This window comes from Hemibagrus wyckioides, linkage group LG16 (assembly GCF_019097595.1).
Source record: "Hemibagrus wyckioides isolate EC202008001 linkage group LG16, SWU_Hwy_1.0, whole genome shotgun sequence".
Lineage (NCBI taxonomy): Eukaryota > Metazoa > Chordata > Actinopteri > Siluriformes > Bagridae > Hemibagrus > Hemibagrus wyckioides.
The window spans coordinates 10,142,233-10,156,048 of NC_080725.1; the positions used below are offsets into that span (position 1 = coordinate 10,142,233).

The following is a 13,816-nucleotide window of genomic DNA, read 5'->3' on the forward strand; positions in this document are numbered from 1 at the left end:
CCACTCAGCATTTCCCAACAACGTTCAACGGTCATATTAATGAGAAATCCATCAACGTTGGTCTGAAAATTCCAAGACATAATATTTCACGTGATGCATGATGGAGGGCTGGCCTGATGAGCCCTTTAGCCCTAGAGTCTAGAAAAAAACTCTCATTGGCACCACCGTTGTGGTTGTAAAGTGCAGATCTGCAAATGCAAATGGTTCATGGTGGATTTTTGTGGGAGAATTTCCAAAGGCCTCTGTATTTGAAAAGCTTAATTCATAAAAAAAAAAATGTCTGAAAGGCTTCTGCAATCCATGCCTTACGCATGTACGCTTTCAGACAGCCTCAGTGCGCGGTGCTGTACGTGTCACTGCGCGGAGCCCGTGTGGTTGCTTTAAGTCTTATGTGAATGTGCATGAGGTGGGCGTTCCGTGCTGCTTCTCCTCTACAGGCTGCAATGACACTCATTACGCAGTCCAATATGAGTCACTAAAATATGTCGGATGCATTTCTTCATAGAGTATTTTCAGAATCGGAAAGCACGAGCGAACAAAGCGATATTTTTGTCGTGTGTTTGGAAACGGCTGTGGATGGAAGGTAAGATTCTCTCTCAGACATTCTGTCTGTCCACCTCCTGCAATAAACAATAAGCGTTATGGTGGTATGAGCCTGCTATTGAATTTGATGACCAGATGTTGGAATCCAGATGATTATAACGAGGGACAATTGTTTTTGTTTTCTATTTATTTTAATATGGAACCGTCCAGTGTGCTATTGGCATACACTATGCATTCATGCTTGTTATTTGCCCACATTTTCTGAAACATAGATCATTAATTACATTTATTTTTCTAATCAAATCATCAGTGCGCATACATGCTCATGAGGATCCGCTACCACTGAATGAAAAGTTCATCATTTTTATTGATATACGTTTTTCTTTTAATGTTTGTATTATAAACCGTTGCACTGCAGAGAAAAACGCCTCCAGCAGCACAGAATAAGATACCCATATTGGTTCTAAGAAGAGCTGTGGTGATATACACTATATTGTTTTATGAAAATACATTGTTTCTATTTCCATTCTACTTCATTCTAAACTAAATTCTACTAAATCGGTAGGATTGTCTTATAACTCATCTGGGACTACTTAACTACTCAATGCTGATTTGATTGTTGTGGGAGATGCACTTTGCAGGCTTACTCATCTCCAGATTATTATTTCCTGGAACTGCATTAAATATATAATGTAAATATGTGGATATGCACAGCATCTACTGTACATACAGTACAATCTTCATGAAGGCCCTCTAAATTTTTTTCTCTTAATCTCATCTTTCACACTCATGAAAACTAGTTGTTGAATTATACCTGGACTAGCTTTTATACAAGGCCAAAATTGAATATTTTGAGCTTATGATATTTTTTAATTGATGACCTTTAATCAAAATGGTGTCACACTTGTTGCTGGAGTAGATCAGGCATGAATTGATTTTCCATATTTCCTGCTTGATTTCAAATTGTTTTAAAAACACAGTTAATGTTCTTTCCAGAAGAAAAATCTAGTTGTAAACATGTGGTGTGTGACAGCAAAATGAAAGTGTGTAAACTCACTGTGTTGGAGCAAGAAAGGGTCAGAGCACAGACAGGCAACTATACACCAAAATCATAAGACATGGAAAATAGGCAATGTCAAAGAAAGAGCAGTGATCTAAACACCATTTAGACTTGTGACAATTAAGAGACTCTATAAAGGCTTTTCAAAAATACTACAACACAACATGCCACAAACACGCCACAACATACAAACCAATCAAGAAACAAACACACAACACAAACACACAACAGGTGAACACAGTAGGACAATTAACCAACTACTGTTCAGAGGTGGAAACAGGACCATAACAGAAGCAACAAAGCATGGCAACATAAATAAAAGCACATGACATGAAAGCAGCTTGTGGTGCCAAGAGCAGCACCATGTGTTGAGAGCAGGAATTAATGACACTGAGACTGTTTTTTCAATTGATGAAACACAATTAAAGGGAGTGGTAGCTCAGTGGTTAGGATCAAAGATCGTATGCTCACATCTGACTAAACATTTCCCCCAACTGCTTAGTTGTAATGAAATACGTTGTATGTAAGTTGCTCCTGATTATGCTATATATTATCTTTCTCCACAGAATCCTACTAACAATCAGCGCAGATGGCGTTTATGTCTAGATTCTCCCGATCACGAAGCAATTCAAGGTCTCCCAGCAGAAGGGATTCAGAAAAAGGGTCTCCTGTATTGAGCGTTGCTGAACTTGAGCGTCTCCTGTACACTGGAAAAACAGCGTGTAATCATGCGGACGAAGTTTGGCCGAGACTTTACATTGGAGACCAGTGAGTAGTTTATTCTTCTCACCTTCTAGAAAGTAAATGGCTTGGATATGTACTTGTGTATCTCACCTGTGTACACCATGTTGTATATCACCAAATAACATATCCACCTGTTTTTTTGTCAAAAAAAAATCTTCCAGGGACATTGCCTCAAACCGGCAGGAACTTATAAAGCTTGGGATCACGCACATCCTCAACTGTGCACAGAGCAAATGGCGGGGTGGTGCGGAGTACTATGAGGGAATGAATATCACCTACCATGGCATTGAGGCCCACGACTCTCCCTCCTTCGACATGAGTGTCAACTTCTACCCTGCTGCAGAATTCATTCACAAAGCTCTCAGCATGGGAGGTAAGGCCAAATATTGATTAACATGACAGGATGTTGGGTGCAACGACATTATCAATATTGGTTAGTAAAAGTCATGTGATTCCAAACACATTTAAAGCAACACCACACAGGGTCACAACCCCAAGATTAAGAAGCTACAGCATGTAATAAAGTGTTCTTCTATTTATATATAGTCTGTATTTGGCTTCACAGGAACGGTGCTTGTGCACTGTGCAGTAGGGGTGAGTCGCTCAGCTACTCTGGTGCTGGCCTACCTTATGATTCGACAGAACATGACCCTTGTAGAAGCCATTAAGACAGTCAAGGACCACCGAGGTGTCACCCCCAACCGAGGCTTCCTCCGGCAGCTCAGTGGCCTAGACAGCATTCTTCGCGCCAGTCGAAAGACAACCTGAAAGAACCGGTAAACTCTGGACTCCCACTCCAAACCCATTGCCTTGGCCAATGTGTATACATGTAGTACCATTTTCCACACTGTTGTTCTGTGATCAGTAGAAATGCCTTACCACATTAAGACCTCTTGAGGTGTGCATACTGCCTTATTCAGTGTTAACCCTGATATTTTGTTCAAATGACCACATCACTGACCTTCTTTAACTGGTTTGGTTTCACTTTTCTTAAAGTGGGCTTGCATAAGTATTCACCCCATTGAAATTCTCCATAGTGTTATAACCTAGAACTGAAATGAAATAATTTGGGATTATTGTCAAGAATCTCCACAAAATGGCCCATGTAAATCACAAAGGGAACAACATAATTGATAAAAGATTGCAACTGCATAAATATTAACCCCACTGCTGTGAAACCAGTTGCCTATTGAATGGACCTGACGTATTTGCAATTAAAGTATCACATTATGTCAATTTCTGGAAGACCTCAGAGTTTGCTAGAAGTCAAAGACAAAATTTGGTAAAAGCATCAATCAGGGTTTGGTTATATGTAGATTATGGCACATCAATGTCTCTAGAGGCCTTTAGTGGAGGCCATTCACCAAAGTTCTGTGAGTCAGTACGTATTTAGTCATAAACCACGTGGCCTGTGGAAGGTGAATACTTATACAAGTCACTGTAAATCAAATTCCAAAGCAAACAAGAAACGGTGAATGAATTATTGGTGCATATCCAGCTATAGTTTTATGCTCTGAGTATGAATGCTGTATTTTAGAAAAACAAGCTTCTGATTTTTGTCTGATTATCAGAGTGAGGCTATCAGCCTGAAAGGATTAAGTTCTAACTGTATTCAAAGAAATACAAACAGTGAAGAGATATGGATTCACTACGTTGGAGAGATTCTCACAACATACAGTATCTGCATATAATCTGCTTCTTCTAAGCTGCTTTCCTCAAATGTCATTTTTTGAGAATAGGGTTAGTATTAAGTAAACCCTGACCTCATGTAATGACAGAATATTTACACAGACTTTATGCAGCCATCTCGCGTTAGGCGGCTGTTAATGTAGCAGTGATTTGGCCCCTTTTGTATGAGTTCATGCAATATAACAGACCTGCAGGAACATCAATGATGCATCTGTTTCTACATTCATTTCTGATAATTAGGTTTTTGTAGTCAACAGAACGTACAAATTAGCAAAGAATTTTACAAAACCTTTCATTTTGTCTAGTTACTTACATTTACACTTACATTTGTCCTGCCTTAACAAGTGGTATTTCATATAATATAAAATTTTAGGCTATTATTACACAGTGTTTGTATATGAAAGTGTTATTCTGTGAATCACCTAAAGGAGAAACATTTACGGTATGATTTTAGTGTGTTGTTTATAAGTTTGTATGGCAAATTTTTGAAATCGGGACCACAAAATCTTCAATAAGAGGAACAATACTGCACACCAAATTGTGTCTTATGAATAGTTTCTCTGCACTCTTTAAGATCTTAGAGGGAAACAGGTTTCATAGAGTAGTGCTTATACTCTGTGTGTATGTGTATACATATACAAACGTAGGTATTTCTAAATCCATGAGTGATAAATACCTCAATAGTGTCAGTATTTGTAACATGCTGCATTGGTAATCATTTGCCACCAAGCCATAACCGTGTGGTGTGAATAACCTGGGTGTGATACCAAGTTGTTAGAATTAGAAATGTGCTTATATACTGTATACTGTATTTTGATTTGAGGTGTCTTGTGAATGGTTCTGTAGCATTGTCTGTAACATTTATGGTATCATGACACAATATGTAGAACTTCAAAATCAACCTTAAAAAAATTATTTAAGTGACATGATCTACTACATTAATAACTTATCATCAAATCTAAACGTTACCTTCACGATTATCATCCTACAGCAGCTAAGTACTGTTATAAATGATTACGAAAAACCAGCAACATTTGTCAAACAGCACTGCCCACACTGTTGATGAAAACACCCTCTGTGTAAAAACCTTCATCTGATTCTTCAAAATACGTTGGCTGGGATTTTTACTATAAAAGGATTTTTAATCATCTTGATGAGGAATTATCACAATACCAGATATAATCGGAGGTGGAAACATTTTTTTAATTGGTACAGATGGACAAAGGAAGCTGTTACATGTAAAAATAAATACCTAAATAAATAAAATAATAATAATAATAATAATAAGAAGAAGAAGAAGAAGAAGAAGAATGTTCCATAAATATTTTCCTTATTTTTATGCTTTGCATTTAATTCAAAGTGAAATGCGAAATAATGTGTAATCTGTTTGTTCATGTCCATTTCTGATTTACCAAATTGCTCATTGTATTTCATGTTCTATGCTCTTTTTTCTATCCTGCCACTATAATGGACCCTGGTTATATTGATACTTGAATTCTTTTTGGCAGATTTTTTTTTTCCAATTCCTCAGTCTGTGAAATAAAATTGAGAAATAAAAACAAGCCCAAACACAATTTGTTCATTGTGTCTCATTTTAAGCATATTTATGTTGTTATATTTTTGTTGTTTTGTTTTGTTGGACTGATCCCCTGTACTTATGGGAAGGCTTTTGACTAGCTTTTGGAGTGTGGTTTTGTAGTAGGTTTGCTCATTCAGCCACAACAGCATTAGTGAGATCAGGCACTGATAGTGGGTGAGGAGGCCTGACATAGTTGGCATTCATCCCTAAGATGTTCAGTAGGAATGATGTCAAGGCCTAACCTAAGCTTAACCTTTGCTTTGTGCACAGGACACTGTCATGGAAGTAAAGTTTTGGAATCCTTTGTTGCAATTATGGGAAATTGTACCTTTATAAGTATTTATAAGTATACCCCTTATTTGTTTTTTCCAGCTCTTTCTTTGCAAGTTGGGATTTGTATGTTTGAGGTTTGATGGTACACTCAATTATTACTTGATTAACAAGTCATGTTAGTAGGACAATTGAATCGACTGTCAAATCTTGAAAGGCTTCCTGCTAAATGTATATGTGCAATACACAGGAGATATACACTAATCAGTCATAACATCGTAACCACCTGCCTAATATTGTCTTGGTCCCCCTTTTGCTTCCAAAACAGCCCTGACTCGTTGAGGCATGGACTTCACTAGATCCCTGAAGGTGTGTTGTGGTATCTGACACAAAGGTGTTGGCAGCAGATCAAGACCTGTTGTGAGGTGGGGCCTCCATGGATCAGACTTGTTTGTCCAGCACATCCCACAGATGCTCGTCTGGATTGAGATCTGGGGAATCTTAGACTCGCTGTTGTGCTCATCAAAGCATTCTTGATCCATTTTGGCTTTGTGGCACGGCGCATTATCCTGCTGAAAGAGGCCACAGCCATCAGGGAATACCATTTACATGAAAGGGTGTACATGGTCTGCAACAATGATTAGGCAGGTGGTATGGGTCATAGTAACATCCACGTGGTTAGCAGAACCCAAGGTTTCCTAGCAGAACATTGCCCAAAGCATGACACTTCCACCAGCTTGCCTTCTTCCCATAGTGCATCCTGGTGCCATGTGTTCCCCAGGTAAGTGATGCACACGCATACGAATTAAACCCTTTCATACCCAACAAACTGCAAGGCACTGTGTATTCTGACACCTTTCTATCAGAACCAGCATTAACTTCTTCAGCAATTTGAGCAACAGTAGCTCATCTGTTGGATCGGATCACACGGCCTAGCCTTCACTCCCCACATGCATCAATGAGCCTTGGCCATCCATGACCCTGTAGATAGATACTGACCATTGCAGACGGGGAACACCCCAAAAGAGCTGCAGGTTTTGGAGATGCTCTGGTCCAGTCGTCTAGCCATCACAATTTGGTGCTTGTCAAAATCGCTCAAATCCTTACACTTGCCCATTTTTCCTGCTTCAAACACATCAACTTTGAGGACAAAATGTTCATTTGCTGTCTAATATATCCCACCCACTAACAGGTGCCATGATGAGGAGATAATCAGTATTATTCATTTACCTGTCAGTGCTCATAATGTTATGCCTGATCGGTGAAAAATCCATAGAAGATCATTATTTTTATACCCTGTGTAGTGCACTAATCTACCACCAGGGGCCGGCTGCTGTGTGTGTGTGTGTGTGTGTGTGTGTTGCTTAAAACACTTTCCGATTTGGCTAAATCTCTATCGGTGCCATGGTAAGAGTTGAAAAACAGTTTAAGATTTTGTTACATTTCATCCCGTTTTTTTCTCTTCACCCTATTTACTAAATATTTTCATCACCATGTGAAATTCCGGCTATCTGATATCTGATGTTCGCTAGCTAACCTGCTAAGCAGACTCCAGTTCGTCTGTCTTACTGGGATTACCGGGTTAACTAACCAACTCGTTTGGTTAATAACTGCGATAACTGTTTGGCTGCTACATTCGCTGAATATGCTATTATTTACCTAAAATTTCTATACTTTTGTTATTATTTTTGTGTTCTTATTGAGATGGCTAATTAAAATGTTTTTGGGCACACAAAAGTGCACAGTCTTCACCACTAGTAAGCGAACAGTGGAAAGTTTGTCGCTATGTGCTTAGTTGTTTATTTTGCTGTTATTTATTACAAGCTGGACTGTATTTATTTGTTAGCTGTATCATTCTAGTATCTACCAGTTGTTGTTGTTGTTGTTTGTTTGACTCTTGGTAGTTTGTCTGTGATTTTAAATGGCATAATCAAATTGTGTGTGATAAAACCCCACTTAGAGAGGTTTATTCCTGTTATACTATAACTATAGCCAGTGATTAATTTTTTTAAAACTAATTTTAACAAATATAATAGTAATAATAATAAGAAGCAACTATGCTTTTTTAATCAATTTATTGTAACATTTAATGTTGTTAAACATCACTGTGACAGGTTAGCTCAGTCTCCCATACTAAGTGTTTAACATTTCTAAACATTTTACTGCAAAGGAAACCTGACTGATGATGACGTTCTTGAAGTTCGTAATGTTGGCTCCAATAAATAAAAAATATTAATAATAATAATATTTTAATAGTATTAAAATATTAATTACACATCTCCATATTGAATGATCACCGTATCAAACATTCTGCATTGTTCTTTGTTATATAACAGCACATTGTATTAATCTGCTTATTATTAGGCTTAGATTATGTCGTGCCTCCAGCAATAAACAATAATAATCGATATGAACCAGCACACTGATGCAAACATGTGATTTAAAGTACAGTCAGAAAACTGTCAGAACTGCTGTTATAGAATATTAATGACACCTTATGATCAGTCGGATTTGATCAGTCAATTATAACCTGATGTCTTTTTTTCTCGTTTGAAATTCTCCATTCACTAGGCGGGAGGAAAGGCTGGGAAAGACAGTGGCAAAGCCAAGACTAAGGCAGTGTCCCGGTCTCAGAGAGCTGGTCTTCAGGCAGGTGTTTCTATCACAGGATTAAACTTGGTTCTATGACTCATTTTAAAGCGTGCTTTGTGATGGTTGTGGTTTGTGTTTGCAGTTCCCTGTAGGCCGTATCCACAGACACTTAAAAACGCGAACTACAAGCCACGGACGTGTCGGTGCCACCGCTGCAGTGTACAGTGCAGCCATCCTGGAGTACCTCACTGCCGAGGTAACATTTAAACCGAGCAACACTGACTGTTCCCACTTACACGTGTGTTTTCTATTTATAGTGTATATGTACCATATATATTACACTGATATCATCCCAGCTTTCCCTTTCATGCATGCGAATAGGTGTTGGAGTTGGCTGGTAATGCCTCAAAGGACTTGAAGGTGAAACGCATCACTCCCAGGCATTTGCAGCTGGCCATTCGTGGTGATGAAGAGCTGGATTCGCTTATAAAAGCCACAATTGCTGGTGGAGGTCAGTTTAACAGCACATCCTTCTGTTCTATATAATGCCTCGTCCACTTGAGAGATTGTCTCGAGGGAAGGTTGAGGAAAAGTCTCATATTACATTTGATCATATGATGCATTAAAACCGATAAGGGAGATGTTGTTCTGTTGCTTATGAAGTCAAACTAGATTTAAAAATCACAGTTGGATTGCAAGTCTAAGAAATGTGATTCATTCCACTGATTCATTTTGCACATATGTAAAAGCAACAGCTGACTCACAAAAGAAGCAGAGCTATTGTGGGTAATGTGGATTATTTTTAGTCAAAGAAATTACTTGATTAAACACCACATTACTGTCTTAAATATAGCAGTATCATTTCTATACTTATTTGAAGAAGACTGTTTACCCATGTAAAGCCATTTCATTTACATTCTTGTGTGTTTTCTTGTGACAGGTGTGATTCCTCACATTCACAAGTCTCTGATTGGAAAGAAGGGCCAACAGAAAACTGCATAGAAATCAGTTTATGGTCATAACATTTGTTTTATTTTGATCCTTTTGTCTGGTTATTTTGTATGCATAGATTTAACAGAAAAAAAACAGAGCATAGTTAATCCTTTTTCAATGGGTTAAGGAAGGCACAAGAGTGCATTCTCAGTGTATTTCTGCATGTGACCTACATCTGTTTTATACATAAAGACATTTCTTAAATATTGCGTTTCTGTCATTTGATATCAGTGCTGGCTTTAATTACCTTCATACTCCTATTAAGGATAATAAGAATTAAATAGTCATTGTAATTATGATTTTGACTCATTCTAACATTTTACATTGGTTGTGACCTGATAAATTTATTACATAAAATGTTTCAGAACTCTAAGCAGCTTTCCACAGAGATTTCTTTAGTTACTAAAGAAAAACAATAGCATATTATTAACATGTTATAGAAAATTCAGATCTGAGAATTCAGCAGCACTTGTGGTATAACCCCGTGTATATCCTGAGTGTAAGAAAGTATATAATTAACTTTGTACTGCATGCAAATTCTAATGTCTAATGAACAAAGTGAAATTCAAATAAACAGATAAACATTTATTATACAGTTCTCTTGTACATATAAACATGAACAAAATATAACTTTACAGATTTAAGCATTTACAAGCGTGTCTTTAAATATTCAACAGTATGAAAAAAATACATTCATTCTTGCACGTCACCGTGCATTACAATATTGAGAAGAGATGCTTCATTAAAACAAATTCATCTGCAGTTCATGTGGCTCTAATCAGCGTGTTCATTGTGAGCTGAAGTACTGGTGAGAGTATGGCTGGAATGGCTGCATGAGGGCTGGGTTGCTAGGGGCCACAGGAAGACCCTGAGGACATCTGTATTGGTAGAGAGCATTGGCAGACAGGGTTGGTACAACAGAAGGAGAGTAATGGATGTTGGGGGGACACATGTAGGGACTCGGGCCCTCTTGTGCTGGGTAGTAACTTGGGTAAGGTGCCGGTCTGAAAGATTGCAGCTCGGGGTAATGCATTAGCTGTGATGCAACGTTGGCCTGGCAGGCATGTGCTAGAGCGTCCTGCACCGTCCTCTTCAGCTTCATTCGTCTGTTCTGAAACCAGTTCCTGATCTGTGGGAAGACATAATAATTAGTTTCAAATTACTCTGTTCATCTTAATGACAGTATAGCTAGATCACATTTTAAGAATTCACAGTAGGTAAGTAATACAACATTAGATGATCGACACTAGCATGATGTTACCATCTCCCAGGTTCAGTATTTTCTAATACCAATGTCTCAATACTTTATTCTTCTTATATCATTATAGTACCATATCAGGCTGGATACTACTCAAACTACTCCTTTAAGGCACAACTGCTCACCTGTTTATCAGAGAGATTGAGCCTCTTGCACAGCTCAGCTTTGTCTTGGGCTCCCAGATAAGCATTCCTCTTGAATGCTCTCTCTAAACTGTCAATTTGTTCAGCTGTGAAGGCTGTTCTAGCTCGCCGCCCTGTACCAGGGGAGGTTGAAGGTGCTGGCTCCTTGGAGGCCATGGGTGAGAGAGAACGCCCACCTTCGCTTTCATACCCAGATGTCTCCTCTTCCTCTGTCCCACTGCTGAAGCCTAACTCTGGAGCTGGAATAAGGAAAATGTGGAAAGAAAATTGAATGAGACCATTTTAATCTCTTTATTGGAGGAAACTGATTAACCAATGTTTTAGAAACAGTTTTAGAAACAGTAGAAATGTTCAGCTAACTTGCTGGTTATATTTTCAGTAACTAATGAACTACTAATAATATCTTCATACATGTTCATTCTAAGAATTAAGACAATTTAAGATGTAACAATTTTACAATGTAACAATTTTACTAGGGATGTAATTGATTAAGATCTTACCATGCTGGAGGCTCTCAGTATTGTTTGTGCCAGGCTCTTTCTTTGGCACAGTTACGCAGCTTTGTGCTGGCCCCATTGGCTCAGACTGGATCTGCTGGGTTTCCATGCTATCCACTCTCCTGTAGAAACCAGGGAGAGTTTCCGGAACAGTCCCAGAGGTGCTGGCTCTATCAGAGGCCATGGAAATGCAGGAGCTGGAATGGCTCACTGCACTAGGGCTTGATGGAGTGCTAGCGCTGCTCTGGCTGCTTTGGGAAAGCCATTCGACAGAAAAGTGTCCCTTCATCATTCCACCTTTAGTCCAGCCAAAAGAAAATTATCCAAGAAATGAAAATGGGTAAAAATGCTTCTTTCTGTTAAGATTCCTAGTCCTGGTTCTGGATCTGCAGGCAGTAGAGTTGTCTAAAGAATGGAGTCCTGGGACTGAGTGAATGAGGTAGAGTTCTGTTTGTCTTCAGATAGGTGATAACCACCTCCACTGCAGGTCCTGGGGTATTTATAGGGCTAATCCTGGCTCATTTACAATTGACTGTAGGCCAGGATCAAAGGAAACATCCTCCCTACTCTGCTCCCCACCCCTTGAGTTTTCACAAGTGTGGTAATTAAGACGTCTCAATCGCCTCTGAATGAGCCCATTAATTCCTGGCTCCAGTAAGTCTGGTGATGCACCAAGATCCCCCTCCCGACTTCCAAAACCATCTCTGATCCTGTCTCCTCTCTGATGGTAGAACGTCTGTCTGTGTTTACGTATACTCAAATTTTTATGCTTTGATAACAGTTGAACTCCATTGTTTTAAAAAATGGATATAAAGTAACTCTTCAAATCTCAAATCTCAACTGTTATTGATTTGTATTCAGATTGAAGTCAATCTAAGATCTTTTTGGTAAACTTGTAAAGAGGATGCTTGTATTTCTTTGGACGCAAATATTTTGTAGGTTATATAGTTCATCAAGAGATGTGAAGATCTGTAGTTAAATAGAAAAAAGGTGAATGTACTGTGTAGTTTCCAAAATGGCTGTATGCCTCCAACAATCAGCTAAACTATTATTATACACATTTAAATATCCATGAATAGGTATGATATGTTCAAGGGGTTTTGGGTTGTTTTATAGTTATTTTACAGTTATGGAATTGTATGCAGTTGGCACTAGATTCTCTCTCTCTCTCTCATACACACACACACACACACTTATGTATGTCATGCAGCAATTCCCATGACTGAATTGTATATGATTTAAAACAGCCAAAAAAAAACCCACTAGTGTCTTAATTTACCTTAAATATACGCCAAGCACAATTGAAATTATAATTCAATCCTATAATACCTTGGTCACTTTATACCCTACTTTACCACAGTAGTGTTTGTACTTTGTCATGTTTACATTACTCAACTTCTCTTTAATCCTTACATACAGTATACTGTATATTGCCTTTGTATATTGCATTCTTCTTGTACCTATTGTATGCCTATTAATAATTACATTGTTTAAGCTCTGGTTTTGTGTGTGTTTGTGTGTGGGTGGGACACAGGGGTTTTGCTGACTGTATATTGCATATTGTACCTACCTAATACCATATGTGTTTCAAGTTAGAAATATCTTGACATACTGTGTAAATAATAAATAACCCTGATTTAAATCTGTAAATTCACTCAATCAAGATTATCTATCTATCTATCTATCTATCTATCTATCTATCTATCTATCTATCTATCTATCTATCTATCTATCTATCTATCTATCTATCTCTGTCTGTCTGCTTGCCTGCCTGCCTGTCTGTCTATCTATCTATCTATCTATCTATCTATCTATCTATCTATCTATCTATCTATCTCTGTCTGTCTGTCTGTCTGTCTGTCTGCTTGCCTGCCTGCCTGCCTGTCTATCTATCTATCTATCTATCTATCTATCTATCTATCTATCTATCTATCTATCTATCTATCTGTCTGTCTGTCTGTCTGTCTGCTTGCCTGCCTGCCTATCTATCTATCTATCTATCTATCTATCTATCTATCTATCTATCTATCTATCTATCTATCTATCTATCTTTTGCCTTCTCTATCCATGCTCTTCTTTACTATAAATCTTCTCCAAAAAGCATGCTCATGAACATTCACACGCGCGCGCGCGCTCACACAATCCGCGCGCATCTGTAGTCTTTGTGAGGTACTTCCGTTGAGTAATGTAACACTATATTCGGGGCAAACTCATTGATTTGTATAGCCTATTACTTGTGTGCTAATATAGTGTAATATTACCTTACAAAGCCGCAAAATATAAGCTGCGTCCCAGCAAGATCAAGATTATTATGTGTTGCTTGCTATAATAAAGGGTATCACCGTGTAGTTTCACCAAGAGAGAAATACACACCCACGATCTCCCCCCCCCACACCCACACACACACACACACACACACACACACAGTGAGTAGCTGTAAATGTGCCT

General features: G+C 38.4%; 3 protein-coding genes across 3 annotated transcripts; 2 read left to right on the forward strand and 1 right to left on the reverse strand.

Annotated features, from left to right (window-relative positions):
- Positions 1 to 340: 340 nt before the first annotated feature.
- LOC131366654 (dual specificity protein phosphatase 26) lies at positions 341 to 5,610 on the forward strand. The gene is made up of 4 exons (XM_058411277.1): positions 341 to 583; positions 2,170 to 2,371; positions 2,509 to 2,720; positions 2,913 to 5,610. Exons 2-4 carry the CDS (start codon positions 2,193 to 2,195, stop codon positions 3,113 to 3,115), a joined length of 594 nt encoding a protein of 197 aa, XP_058267260.1. The 5' UTR covers positions 341 to 583; positions 2,170 to 2,192; the 3' UTR covers positions 3,116 to 5,610.
- A 1,575-nt stretch (positions 5,611 to 7,185) lies between these two features.
- On the forward strand, positions 7,186 to 10,065 carry LOC131366578 (histone H2A.V). Its single transcript, XM_058411157.1, has 5 exons — positions 7,186 to 7,292; positions 8,457 to 8,534; positions 8,620 to 8,733; positions 8,859 to 8,988; positions 9,418 to 10,065. The coding sequence occupies exons 1-5, from the start codon at positions 7,290 to 7,292 to the stop codon at positions 9,477 to 9,479; spliced, it is 387 nt and encodes a 128-aa protein (XP_058267140.1). The 5' UTR covers positions 7,186 to 7,289; the 3' UTR covers positions 9,480 to 10,065.
- Positions 10,066 to 10,137: 72 nt separating this feature from the next.
- Positions 10,138 to 11,657, reverse strand: ved (ventrally expressed dharma/bozozok antagonist). The gene is made up of 3 exons (XM_058411158.1): positions 11,372 to 11,657; positions 10,854 to 11,110; positions 10,138 to 10,599 (listed from the first exon to the last, which is right to left on the reverse strand). Exons 1-3 carry the CDS (start codon positions 11,655 to 11,657, stop codon positions 10,258 to 10,260), a joined length of 885 nt encoding a protein of 294 aa, XP_058267141.1. The 3' UTR covers positions 10,138 to 10,257.
- Positions 11,658 to 13,816: the final 2,159 nt, after the last annotated feature.

Excerpts from the sequence above, each read along its gene's own strand:
- LOC131366654 (XM_058411277.1), top strand. The coding sequence starts at position 2,193 with ATGGCGTTTATGTCTAGATTCTCCCGATCACGAAGCAATTCAAGGTCT. Across the intron at positions 2,372-2,508 it reads AGACTTTACATTGGAGACCA|GGACATTGCCTCAAACCGGC; the intron begins GTGAGTAGTTTA and ends AAAATCTTCCAG. Across the intron at positions 2,721-2,912 it reads CAAAGCTCTCAGCATGGGAG|GAACGGTGCTTGTGCACTGT; the intron begins GTAAGGCCAAAT and ends TTGGCTTCACAG.
- LOC131366578 (XM_058411157.1), top strand. Across the intron at positions 8,535-8,619 it reads CTCAGAGAGCTGGTCTTCAG|TTCCCTGTAGGCCGTATCCA; the intron begins GCAGGTGTTTCT and ends TTGTGTTTGCAG. Across the intron at positions 8,989-9,417 it reads AGCCACAATTGCTGGTGGAG|GTGTGATTCCTCACATTCAC; the intron begins GTCAGTTTAACA and ends TTCTTGTGACAG.
- ved (XM_058411158.1), bottom strand. The coding sequence starts at position 11,657 with ATGAAGGGACACTTTTCTGTCGAATGGCTTTCCCAAAGCAGCCAGAGC. Across the intron at positions 11,111-11,371 it reads TACTGAGAGCCTCCAGCATG|CTCCAGAGTTAGGCTTCAGC; the intron begins GTAAGATCTTAA and ends TCCTTATTCCAG. Across the intron at positions 10,600-10,853 it reads TCAATCTCTCTGATAAACAG|ATCAGGAACTGGTTTCAGAA; the intron begins GTGAGCAGTTGT and ends GTCTTCCCACAG.